Source organism: Malus sylvestris, chromosome 3 (assembly GCF_916048215.2).
Source record: "Malus sylvestris chromosome 3, drMalSylv7.2, whole genome shotgun sequence".
NCBI lineage: Eukaryota > Viridiplantae > Streptophyta > Magnoliopsida > Rosales > Rosaceae > Malus > Malus sylvestris.
In genome coordinates, this window is record NC_062262.1 from 28,842,322 (window position 1) to 28,856,091 (window position 13,770).

General features: G+C 35.4%; 1 protein-coding gene and 1 pseudogene across 1 annotated transcript; one reads left to right on the forward strand and one right to left on the reverse strand.

Annotated features, from left to right (window-relative positions):
* The first annotated feature begins 300 nt into the window (after positions 1-300).
* Positions 301-1,455, forward strand: LOC126614932 (uncharacterized; annotated as a pseudogene).
* Positions 1,456-3,964: 2,509 nt separating this feature from the next.
* On the reverse strand, positions 3,965-11,552 carry LOC126614927 (cyclic nucleotide-gated ion channel 4-like). Its single transcript, XM_050282626.1, has 7 exons — positions 10,865-11,552; positions 7,704-7,916; positions 5,879-6,192; positions 5,648-5,756; positions 5,300-5,536; positions 5,021-5,107; positions 3,965-4,659 (listed from the first exon to the last, which is right to left on the reverse strand). The coding sequence occupies exons 1-7, from the start codon at positions 11,456-11,458 to the stop codon at positions 4,141-4,143; spliced, it is 2,073 nt and encodes a 690-aa protein (XP_050138583.1). The 5' UTR covers positions 11,459-11,552; the 3' UTR covers positions 3,965-4,140.
* Between the last annotated feature and the right edge of the window lie 2,218 nt (positions 11,553-13,770).

Consider the following 13,770-nt stretch of genomic DNA (forward strand, 5'->3'; position numbering starts at 1 on the left):
CAACTGATTGAAATTTTTTCTACCTCCCAAACACTTCACAAGAGATTTTTCTATATAACCGGCTGTTCTCTTTACATATTTCTCATATCACATGACTTAGTCATGTGATAAGAGACAAAAAAAAAAATGTATATACCTCAGTTACATTTAAGATTTTTCTCGCCAATAGGCTCATCCACGTCAAAAAAGAATTGTAGTTACTAATTTGGCACATTGCACAGCACATGCTGGTGTGCTGGCCACAAAGGAAAAATATCCACATATTATGTGGCTGATGAGTGAGTAGCACCAGCTATGTATCCCCTTGGTTCCGAGCTCAATATAAGCTGCACCACTGCCACCTTTTCTATCCACAACTACTTAGTCTAACAAATTTGCATCACACCTCTTTTCCAACAAAGATTTTGCTTGTAAATTTCCGATCTCCATCTTGTTAATAACCATGCTGGAGGGTAAAGCAGTCATCGTTGAGACTGACATGCTTCAAACCATGCAGCAGAAGGCACTTGACTTAACTTCCAAAGCCCTTGATTTATTCGATATCACTGAAGCGACTGAGATAGGCCGCTTCATTAAAAAGGTAATCACTTAGGAGTTAGGACCACTTGATACAACATTTATTTCAGTTTTTAGATTTTAGATTTTAGCTTTTAGTTTTTAGTTTTCAAAAAAATTGAAATTTTAAAACAAAAATCAAGACAATGTTTTAAAACTTAGAAAAGTAGCTTTCAGTGGTTTTCAAAATAAGGGTGAGGTCTTCATATTACATGATTATCAAAGGTGAAAACTAAAAACAAAATGATTATCAAATGGCCACTTATTAGATGCTCATATTACATTTGTTCACTTCAAAATTTATTTGACGAGTGCTGGCTTGCTTAATTATCAACAATACGACATGAATTATATTGACAATTTTTATAAACTTAAATTTTTTTTTTGTTTCTGCAGGAGTTTGACAGGACATATGGAACTGGATGGAGTGCATTGTAGGAACAGATTTTGGTTCATTTTTTACACATTGCCACGGCTGTTTCATCTATTTTTGCGTGGGCAGCCTTGCAGTTTTGCTGTTCAGGGGAGCTGCAGGTCCAGAAGCTGAGGCAAAGCAGCCGTGTGCAGCGGCCTTGGAGGCAATACAAGCATGAAGTTCTTATTCTCTTCATCACTTTGTGCTTTAAGTCTGTACCCTGCCTTTGTAGTAGTGTAGGCTAGGCATTAGGACTGAAGAAGAAATTCTAGGGTTCGAATTTTAGATTCAACGATCGAGCTAGCTGTTTATATACATTTTCATCATGTTTCAAAGGACTGCTATGCATTCGTTTAATGGTTGCTGATAAGCTTGGCACTGCTAGAGTTAGGGCCTATCCCTAGCTATGTAATTTTCTGTTTGGTTATGTTACAACCATTTGGGTGTTTATGTTACCAGTCCCACATCGGTGGGGATAAAGAAAAGCAATGACTTTAAGTAGGATTACCCCACTCTAACTAATATCGAGATTTTTTGTGGTAAAACCCCACACGTGATGGATTGGGCATATGGTAAATTTGGGGACAATATCGGTGTCATTAGAGTGGGCCCCCCGGGTCCGTCGATCTAAAAAATTTCAACATGGTATCAGAGCCCACAGTTACGGGCCGTACAAGCTAAGGGCTTGTCACCAGGAAGTGTGGGCTCAGAAACAAGCTTGGACTCTTAACATAGAGCTAACATCTGAGTTCTTAAGAGCCATTTCCTGAAAAGATTGAAAACAAGTCTAGACTTCATTGGAGCCAACCTCTGAGTTTCAATTGCTGATGTGTGGATCTCCATGTGTGAACCACTAAATGAAGTTACACGTGAGGGGGGGCGTGTTAGCAGTCCCACATCGGTGGAAGTAAAGAAAAGCAATGACTTTAATTAGGATTACCCTACTCTAACTAATACCAAGGCTTTTTGTGGTAAAACCCCACACTTGACGGATTGGGCAGATGGTAAAATTGAGAACAGTATCGGTGTCGTTAGAGTAGGGCCCCGGCCCGTTGATCCAAAAAAATTTAAAAGTTTATTCTTACCCAAAGCGACCTGTGATATACATCAGATAGTTAAATTAAAGAATTTAAGTTCCAAGAAAAGGAAATGGAATTACATTATTCATCTGAAATGATAGCACATAAAGAAGTAACACATTGGAATAATTCCCAGGCAACAACCAATAACATGTACCAAGCAACTAATTAGATTATTTGCAATTACCACAAAATAAATAGACACAGGACCGACAAATGATAATTTGTAGTAAATTAAACCAAATTCATTTAATTTGTTTATCAGTTTATCTTTGTAAGTAGTAAGTCCTGTAAATCTTTAGGCCTCGTTTGGTGTACATAATTGGATTGGACAGCTCAACTGATTCAATTTATGTTGGAAGGAAAAAGTTAGTACCAACTTCAAAATATTAAAATTTTAAAGCCTACAATAGCGTTTTAAAAAGAGCTGGAATTTTTTAAGCCATTGATCAATAACAATTGTGGAGAAATGCTATCGTGCAATGCTATTAATTACATATTGTGTCGTAGTGAAGTTAGCATTAACTTGTCTAAGCTAAAGATAAAAGAATGATTAGTCATGACACTACAAGAAAATAGGATATAACAACACTACCAGCGCAACGTACATTTTTCCTTGTAGTCGAAAACATGCTTTGACAACGTATCCAGAATATGGTAATTTTAATTTATATATCCATAATTTTGTTACCTAGATTTTCTCTTTTATAGGTTCTTTTCGGTTTTTTTAGATATATAATTAGATACCAATTTTAGATTTACTCTTTTAGGTTCTTTTCGGTTCTTTTAGATATATAATTAGATACCAATTTCTTGTTTTGGAGAATACTAATCTTTTTGGAGTTTTAACCGCAGAGCTTTAGAAACAATGAATGATTTCTTACATTGAGATTAGTTTCATGACATTGGTTGTTTGCATTACTCATATATTTAGAATCACGAAGTGACTGTGGAAGCACGAGCTGGATGACTGTTGGTTCATTCATGAATAGTGGTATGTCTAAATGATCTATATTTTGCCTGTTGATCTTGCATGTGGAGTAAATATTCTTGGTACGACAACACTGTGGATGAATGGTATCTTTTTGGTTTAACGTTGAATGATCACTGGCATCACTATGACACTGTAGATGAATAGTACTTTGTCGAATTACTGTTTGAATTTATGTCTTGGATGAATAGTGGTCACCAAAAATGAGTGTAAAAAATTGTGTAAAAAAAAAAAAAAGTGGTGTCACAGATTCGTTCCCTATATCATAAACACGTTGTGGAGCCCTACCTAAAATGACAACGCGTCCAAACAGGTTTGTGGAACCCTACCTAAAATGAGAACGTCCAAATTAATAGGTTTGTGGAAAATGCATCCACAACGTTCTTAAGTCGTTGTACGTGGATGTTTTCGACAACCTTTTCTGAACGTGCCAAAAATAAACTTTAATAAGATATGTACCACAACGTCTGGTAAATGTTGTTAAGAGTTCCAAACTGTTCACAACATCAAGATATATAACATCCTGATGCACGTTGTCGAAGGTCTTTCACAACGTTCATTGCCTGTTGTCAAATTATGTTTTTCTTGTAGTGTGAAGGAAACTTATCGCTTATGATCCTACTTTCCCTCGTGATGACTGATCCGTCTCCACCTTTAACTTCATAATTTGAAAGTTAAGGCATCCGTTTCTTCTTACATGCATGCATTGAATATAGTGAGAAATTCAATTGAAACCAACCCTATACACGTATGCCAAAATGAAGGGCCTTAGTAAGCGAGAGGCAGCACTAGTTAACTATAAGTGTGCATGCTAGAGGGAAACTAAAACTAACGATGCCTGCACGTGGTCTACAGTAATAGCTAGAGACTGAAGGATGTTGTTTATATGGTTTTGGTTGAAGAAAATTTAGGTGCTAATAGAGATTTTAATAATTCTACTTAATTATTACTGCCCCTTACATTCTCATAATTGTACTTACTTAATTATTACCCAAGACACCATTAATATCATGGCCTCCCTTTGTTCTATTTATACAAAATTGAGACATTAATACATAACCAAACTTACAATGCACACAGCCTTTGACTGATCTCTATAATCAATCAAAAAAATCATCTTGATCATTTGGCTTTGGAGACGTCAACAAGGCCGTATACAATCTGAGCCTGTCCTCTCCCATTGAAGAACACCTTGACACAGGTCTCCTAGGCCTTATAAAGGACAAAGAAGTTAGCGTTAAACGGTGCTTGTACCTCCTCCAAGCCAACTGAATCGCCACAGCAGCCCAAGTCCTCCAACCAGGCGAGTAGTACCTTGCACTTCTCTTAACCTTTTCGTTCACGAATGTGTAACGGAAATGTTGTGTCACGTATTTCACATCCTCAGCTTCAAGGCTAAATGCCTCTGTGGTTTCAAGAGTGACTAATGTGGAGGAAGATGGTGGTAGTCTTTCTATAAAGGGCCTTCTGAGACACCATGACAAAAGCTCATCGCCGCTGAAGTTGCCAGGGCCTAACATGCAGCAACTTTTCACACCATCTCTGAGAACTTGGCTGCTTTGAAGGTGACCCCTTACTACAAACAACATTCTTTGAACTGGATCTCCTTCTCTAGTTATCTGAATGAAGCTCATAAAGTTTACTGCTAAAATTTGAATTGCGTAAAGAAAAGGCAGGACTAACCATTTTATTCTATGTACTAATGCTACCACATTTTACTTTGAAAGTTATTATTCAATGAGCGTGTAATAGAGTTAAACTAGAATTGAACGTCTCTTGCTGTGAGTGTGGCCTAAGTTGCACAGAAAACTATAAGGTCCACGAGTATGGTCACAGTTCTTTTTAACCAACAATTATCATCTATGAGATTTGAACTTAGAACCTCCAATCCAACAAAATGAAGAATGAGTTTTGCTAGATAAATTGTCATATGCCACAGGCACGGTTATATTAAAGAATAATCATATTGGTATAACTTACAGTTTCTCCTTTCGGGAATATAAGAGACTTCACGCGATCACAAATATTCTCAAGAACCAGATCATCCATGTGTTGGAACAATGGCACCTGAAACAGGTTTCAAAAACTATGGAATTATATCTATATATTCTATTGATATTATAAAAAAATAACTACCATGCATGCACCCATGTAGTAATGTTTGTACTTAGAGGTGCTCAACTTTAGTTATATGGAGGCTGGCGCTAACCATTATTTGACTAAAGTCAATCTAGATTAGCAGTGTGTACAGAAACGTACCTGTCTCACTAAGTCCAAGCAAAGATGGTATTTGATGTCCCTCCTGAGGCCCTCAGGGAGATTTCTGATCATCTCACATTCATCTACGCCACGCATGGCGGCCCATCTCTGACGCTCGTAGTTTCGCACCCGCTGTCTAAACCCTTGAGGCAACTGCCTCTTCCTCATCCACCACTCTATGTTTCTCATCTTCAATTGCATTGCTTGTTTCTTGGATGTTGTGGCATGCAAAAACACCTGTGCGTACATATTATGTTATCAAAATATGAAGAAAGACTCTTGACAAGACGATATCATGTCTAAATGAGTCCTAGTTCATAGATCGACAATGATAAATCCTAAAATTACCTTTATGTTTCCTATCAACATGGTGACCAAAAGCAGCCCACTGGTTAGAACAATGATGTTGAAAACAACCTCTAACCACTCGGTTGAGCTTTCCAAGTTTCCAAAGGTGCTGCACATAATTAAATATAATTCAATCATTTAGCACTTAACACAAAGGTTAATAAAGCTAAAAAAAACCAATAAAAATAATTAAGAAAGGTTGGGAACTAAGGAGGTGAAAATGAATAGTGCCTGAGAGTCATTAGGCCCCAAAAGATGGGAAAAAGGATCTTCTCCAATCGGCTATCATTTGTGACAAGCTGAACAGTCCATGAATAAGCTCCATAATCGTAATGATCGGCATTGTCTAAGCACGTCGACCGTGCTTTTCTGTTCTCCGCCCAGGCTAGTCTCGCTACTTCTCTTAGAGTGTTTGTCGCTCCATAGTAAATAGTGTCCTCGCAAGCCAATATTCTGAGGCCACAACCACTTGTTTCTCTGCATTGCTCTTTCAAGCATTTCTCTGCCCTTTGGATTCCTAACAAGTACCAACATGCTCCTGCAGCCTGCAAATTAACATCAGATTATAGAAATAGAGAAATATAATTAAACGTGTTTAAGTCAAGTGTGTCCCGTGTCACAGCTTTGGGCCTTTCCTGCGCAACTTAGGTGGAAGGCAAAGAAGGCTCTCTTCTGGGAAGGGCTCGAGCCATCAATGAGATACCACCCTAAACTTAATTAAGTCTCTAAGCTATGTACTAAACAATGGTACTTAATTTGGATGACTATAAAAACAAATTATGTTTAGAGTTTTGAAGAGGCTGTCTTTGGAAACAGTATTAGCTCAGAAAATATAATTAGAGAACCTTAAAGTTTCTTAATCTACATTTGAAGTGAATTTCTCTCATGTTTATATTTAATTTTATTCGTTACTTTTGTTTGATTATACAATATGATGATGATCAGAAATAAAAGGTTTTTAAGATGAGAGCAAATGTGTTTGATTATTATTTTGCTAGTTGTAAAAATCGGATACAAAATGTGAAGTACGAGTCGGTGAGACAATGCTTAAAAAGAAGGTCCAAGTTTTTGCCCTCATTCTTGACATTGAGGAGAAATTTTTGATTGTGATGGGAACACAGTGGTACATTACGTGTTTTTATGTAGGTAATAGAAAATTTTATTTTTTAAGTTATTAACTTTTTAACACACATATTCCACTATTTGTATAATAACACATGGTATACCATCTTGTGTGCCGATCACACTAAAAAATCTTTGAGAACGATTTCCAATCACATGCATCACGATTGGACAAGTTCTTCTTGTGTTGCAATTCATGATTAATCACTTGGGTACATTTTGTTAATCCTCCTGATCTTATCTTTCTCTTTATAAGTGGACTAATTTTCACCCATCGAAAACCCTAGACGCATGGGCTACCTGCATGGATCGAAAATTCAACACCTTTTTACATAAAAAAGAGAATGTTATAGGGAGGCAGATTCTCTGCCCTCCCACTTCCCGTGCCCTCCCGTGCCCTCCTGTTTATGTGGTCACAGTTAAGTCACGTCAACATTTTATATTACGGGAGGGCACGGGAAGTGAGAGGGCAGAGAATCTGACTCCATGTTATAGACCTTGTATTTTGTTTTGTCAGATATATATTGTGGGCTCAATATTATTTTTTGTGAAAGAAAAAAAATCCCTTCTTCAAACTGCCACCTAATATTAGCAAATTACTCATATTACAATACCTATATTTATTTATTATTATTATAACTTATGTTCATGAAATATCAACTATATCACCTATTATTTTTGTAAGACATTATGCGACTGTCACTCAAATTGATTTCCAGGATTGCAAACTCTCCCTTATTTTAGTATGTTATATTAATAAACTGTCAATATTAAAACCTCTAAGCATTAGTTTACCTAATTAAAAATCTAGCAATATAACATATCAAATCATATGAATAAATTATCATCTTAAATTATGGTTAGACTCCCTATATATATAAAACAAACTATCGAGTGTGAGAGACGGTGGGATTTATGGAAGATGAATACTTACATGGGCAGCGACAAAATATGCAATCAAGTTGAGGGCTATCCCCCACCAAACAGTTCCAAAAATGTAGCCAGAGAGATTTTGCATCCGACGCAGGAGGCAGACAGAGTGATAGATCTTTGGGAGATATTGGAAGAAAAACATCAAGAACACTGTCATCACTACGGTCACCGATCCTCTCTCCAATAGCGAAGGAATTACCACCCACAATATTATCTGAAATACAAATTAGCTAAAACACTTCGTTTCAAGGGGTACTTTAATTCAGGTCCAAAAAATTTGAGCTGTTGCTGAATTTAGTCCAGTTCCTTAATTTTAATTTATGCATATTCTCTTAAAATTTGAATTTGAATATATAAATATAAAAATCTAACCAATTTTATGTAAAATAGTTAGAATAAAATTGATATGTCATCATATATGATACCTTTACCAATAGATTGATAAAATACATTTAACCTGTGATATAAATATCTATGAAAATAAATAAAAATTAATCTACCTATCATCCATGAAAGTAGTTTTTAAAAAAGGAAGTATTATTGGCACTTCAAAAATCTTGTATTTTTTTTTTACAAGTATCAAAAGTTTGGAGTGTAGAATTAGATTTTTGGAGTGCTAATAACAATTCCCTCAAAAAAATTTCATCTTCCATAGATTTATAAATCCATACTAGTATATAGGTTGATATATATATCTAATCTACAATGTCGACTAGTTAACACATGTCATAGAGGTAGAAAAAATGAGATATGAATTAGGAGCAGGAAAAGGAGAAACAATATTTAATTCTTATATTTAATCTTAAAATTGGGTAAAAGATAAACCTATAAATAAGGGATGACATTTATCACAATTTAACAAAAAGATAATAGATAAAAAAAAGTTGATGCGGATAACCAGTAAACCTAACCCAACAAAGTGGACCAAACTCAATAATAGGGGTGGGCACGTTTTGATTAATTCAGTGCGGTTTTGAATGAAATCAAAACCGAAACCGAATTATTTTGCAGTTCGGTTCGGTACGGTTTTGAAGCCAAAACCGAAATGAAATCAAATTGTTTGGTTCGGTTCGATGCGGTTTCAAACGGTTTTAATTTGGTTTTTAAGAAAAAATGTACAATTTGTAATTTAACATATTAATAAGCATTTACTAGTAGCAATAGAAAAAGACATTTGTTATGTAAACAATTAGCATGTTGCATGTAGTTGTGATGTTAAAACATGTTTGTGCAACAAAAGGGTGTCCTGTTCAAGGTATAACATAAAACAAGTTGAATAACTTTGAATTCATTAAACGTGAGCGAAACTTTCATACTAGAATATGTGATATCATGCTTCAAATGAGTAGACTTCATTAGATCATTGTTTGACTCTTGATAACAAGATTAGTTCACCCTTGTACATATGTGTGTGTGTGTGGTGTGATGGTATAAAATAACAAAGGTCCTTCAAGTTAATGAACGAAAGAAAGTGATGAATGATGATATTCTAGTGTGGTTGAGTCCATATTAAGTGTATAGATTCTAATAAACAACCATTTAAAACATGAAATCCAATATGAACATTTAATTAAATGTTTATTAATATTTACAGTGTGGTTAGATTTCGGTGCAGTTTTCAAAAGCTAAAACTAAAACCAAACTGTTTTCTATGTTGCAGTTCGGTTTCAAAACCGAAACTGTTTTAAAACCATAAAACCAAACCGTTCGGTGCGGTTCGATTTGGTTCGTGTTTTGGTTTTGGTTTTCGGTTCTAAATGCCCACACCTACTCAATAATAACTCACAAATCGAACTTATATCAAGTTTACTCTAGTTTCAATATAAAAAAAAATGTCTCCTTTTTGTAAGAGCAGCATGGCAAATTTGGTCTACTTAAAATGTTTTATCAGTATTGGAAAATGAACATATTCGTGTTGATTTGTTCCAAAATAAATAATTTTTAATACGAGTCACATTCTACACTAAAAATGATGTGGGAGAGTTAGTGGCTTAATGAGAAAAGTTCTAACCACTAAGGCAATTCACTACTTGTTAAAAAATAAATAAATTAATAATTAAAAAATAAAAAAATAAAATTAATTAATGATTAAATGCCATAATCATACCTTTTAAAAAAAATCAAAACAAATAAAGAAAAACAAGGACCCTATATTTCTTAAGCAAACCAAATGCTTTAGACAAGAATTTTTCCATCACACCCTCATTCATTTTTTCACTGCGTATTACTCACAAGAAAACTAAAAGGAGGGTGTATATAGCACCACATATTAGGATTTAAATAAAAAGATATTGGGGCTCAAAATTATAGTGCAAATAAAAACAAACCGTTTTATGTTTTACGTTGTCTTTACTCTATACCCTTTTGAGTGTTGCTATTTATACACATTTTTTTACCTTTCACACATTTCTTGTTAATTTCTATCATTTGATTATCTTTAATTCATTTTGTCCGATGGTCGAAGGTTGAGAAGTGTACGCAAATTGTAAAGATGAGTGTGTGGATAACACCACCTTATCTTTTTTCTGGATGAATACGTAGAGATTACATAGCTCACATGTTACAACCTCTCTTCTCTGCAAAATACGTATGCAGTGTTCTGTATGCATAAAGACAGCAAACCTTAAACAAACGGACCGCATATCTTTGATAATTACAAATATAGAGAGCGCCCACGGCAATTATCACAATAAGGACAGCAAAAGGAAAAAAAAAATAGAAATAAGGACAAAAGATAATGATGATGATTAATAAACATAGTGATGATGATTAATAAACATAGTGATGATGATTAATAAACGACTTACCCTTAATAATCCACCACAAAATTTTTGAACAAACTAAGGGGATGAGAAGTGAGTTAAGCCTCATAATGAACAAGCAATAATGTAGTTCAAATTCCATTTTAGCGAGAATCGAACGTAAAACTTCTCATTTATAAGTGAAGAAGAATATCATCAGAACGTAGTACTAAGTGACAATATTAATTATATTTAGACATGCTAAATTCACACAACTTCACTTAAGCTCACACACGCATTGTCATGGAGATAAATTTTACCGTCATGTGGGACCATCAATATTAGTCATACATGCGAAAGTAACTATGTTAGTTTTGTGTGTTGTAATAGCATCAACTAAAATTAATTAGTGAATTCTGACCTGGGGTATGGGGATAATAACAAAGAGGTCAAACAAAAACCCCTTCTTCGACTTCAAGTACTTGAGAGCCACAGACCTTGGACTAGTGTCGCGCAGCCCATTGGCTCCTCCACCATCCCCGCCAACCATGGCCGTGAAGGAGTAGCGTTTGGCCATCTTCAGCTGCAACCACATGTTCCACAAGTGCAACACGTCCGTCATGCAGCGGAGCACCGTCACCGTGATGGCGAACCACCCGTCCACAAACAGACACATACAGCTCTGGCTAATGGATAAGGCGTAGAAGAAGAGAGGGTCTATGATGAGCCCCGTTGCACACACAAGGAGGAAAACCCTGTTCCATTCTTGAACCCATTTCGCTCTCGGGTCGAGAACTTGGCCGAGTGACCAACCGGGCCTCCTCCTCTGCCGCGACGAACACATGTTGTACAAGCAGTTCTCAAAATTTCCTCCATGAGATGTAGTACTTCCATCACTCTCTGCGTCGTCTTCTTGTACCTCGTGGTCTTCGTGATCTTCAGTTTCGGATTCATCCTCGGAGATGTAGTTATGCATGCGTGAAGAAGTCTGAGAAATTTCTTGCTCACCAGGCATGGTTATGAGTAATGGGATGGGAGGAATTAAGGTATGAGTTCTGATGAGCAGCTTTGAAAGAATATATGCGTTCGCGTAAAGGACAACAATAATTGGAGAGATGGAAAGGAACCAGTGAAATAGGCAGGGGGAAGAGAGGGTGATGACAAATTTGATTGCGAACTTACCAGCTTGCCCTCCGGTTATATCCACTCTGGAATTTTTGGTTACTGAATAGTACAGGGCGATGTGTGCTTGTTTGACAGTTCACCAATTACCCCAAAACTATATATGCATCAAGTCGGACCGGACACTGTCATTGATGTTGCTTTACAAAATTCGAGTTGAGCCAAAATTTCAAGAATTCCAAGCATCCAAATGGGGATATTTGCTCAATTTCTTGAACACCTACAAGCACAAGTTGCAGACATCACAATTATATTCTCACTAAATAAGGAAAAATCCTAGGTGCTTATACCTTTGTTTGTGTCTTCTTTGTTTCGATAATTAGGTGAATTAGTGATTGTATTTGTTAATTTTATTTCCAATTTCAATTGAGTAAACCTGACTCATTCATTTTCTTTCATAAATTAGTGTAATTCATGGTTATTTTTTTCTCAATTTATAAAAATAATCATAATCCAACCACATCAACCGTTGGATCCGAGGAATTTTGGTCTTTTATTACGCGCGAGTGCATCACAGATGGTGCGCAGTGCGCTACATAGAATGAACTCCAACCACATCTCAGCTCTTATTTGGACGAGGCAGCCGTTCCACATGATAGTAATGGCCTGGACTAACAATCGGACTACGAATGAAAACGCCTTTGGGCGTGGAATCCTTTTTGGAGATTTTTTTTGCCCTCCATTGGTGATGAGTTTTTAATCAAAAAGACTATATCTTTTCATTTGACATTCGATTATAGATGACCTTAGTCTCTTTGGTCACTTGAAATGCAAAAAGCGAAAAAAAAAAAGAGAAAAAGAGAAAGACACACGGGAGCATATAAACGATGTTGTCTGTGGTCACTCCATGAGCAGCTAAGAGCATTTAATGAGATGTTTACTCACTAAGGATGAGCCCATATTTGTGATAAGAATTGAAATACTCAAGACTGGGTCACATGGACGAATTTAATTAACATTATCCTGCCCAAAATGAATTGCAACATGTTTTAGAAATATTTTATTTTTTAAACTAAGGGAACTATCTCATTACACATAAATGGCAGACCAAATAAAAATAATCTTTAACGTTAAATATAGCTGATTCGTTATATAAAATCTCATCACGTATGGACTGCTTTACGTGATTTGCTAGTGAATATTGTGGTACATGAAATGGATTTTGTTACTTATTAATGTAGATTAGTTAAAAGTGGTATTATGTAGCCATATGAAAGGCAGGATTATAGATTCTCCTATATGAAAAACAATTGTGTATAATTAAAGTGATTTAATATGTATTTATTATTCAAAAATTCCTATTCATCAAATCGAGAGGAGTAGTCATCTTTCCTAACGATGGGTGAGTAATTAATCAGAGCTTTTTAAGGAAATTAATCATCGTATATATCATAGGGTAAGGATAGGGAGGTTAAATTTGTAGACCAAATTTTGCATACTAAATGACATATAAGTTGATAATTAGATTATTACTTTAATTATTGATTAACGTACTTATTCTCATTAGACACATCATTTAATTTACAAATTTAGTCTACCTAGTATTACTCTACATCATTTGTGTTACTAACGTTACGTGTATTAGTGCGTAATGTGCAAAAGACCGAGAGAAAAACCTATTTCTCGACACTAAAGGTTCGCCTAAATAATGATCTATACACTTATTATATCTTTGTTGATTTGAAGATTAATTATCAAATGTGTTTTACTGAATTTCCTTTCGCGCATGTTATTGGGAAAATCATAAAGTTTTAGGTTTCAGTTTATGTATTGGTTGAATCATGGATTCCTGCAAGCTTTGTTTTTGTTTTAATCAGTTGAGTGAATCAATTTATCTTCTCTCGTTTGTTTTCTGTTTTGGTCGTGGGGGTATATATGTCTCACTCACAACTCGTTGGAAAGAGATGAACATTCTGATCTGGCTCTCATTTAGTTTCAAACACAGCATGTGATAAATGCATGGAATGGTCCACAATTCTATGCGTATGTCTTGTTTCAGTTGTGTGGGGATCATATAATTGGTTCCATGTAAAGGAGAGAGAAGAATTTTGGTTCAATTGTTGGATCAAGAGCTGAAAATATAATTGTTTATTTATTAGTTTTTACTACAACGAAAAAGCAAAATTCTTCCAATATATAAATTCT

Bases quoted from the DNA above. Each gene is read 5' to 3' on its own strand.
- LOC126614927 (XM_050282626.1), bottom strand. From the start codon at position 11,458: ATGCCTGGTGAGCAAGAAATTTCTCAGACTTCTTCACGCATGCATAAC. The intron at 7,917-10,864 runs GTCAGAATTCAC...TTTGTATTTCAG, and splicing joins TTATTATCCCCATACCCCAG to ATAATATTGTGGGTGGTAAT. The intron at 5,537-5,647 runs GTAATTTTAGGA...ATGTACGCACAG, and splicing joins TGTTGATAGGAAACATAAAG to GTGTTTTTGCATGCCACAAC.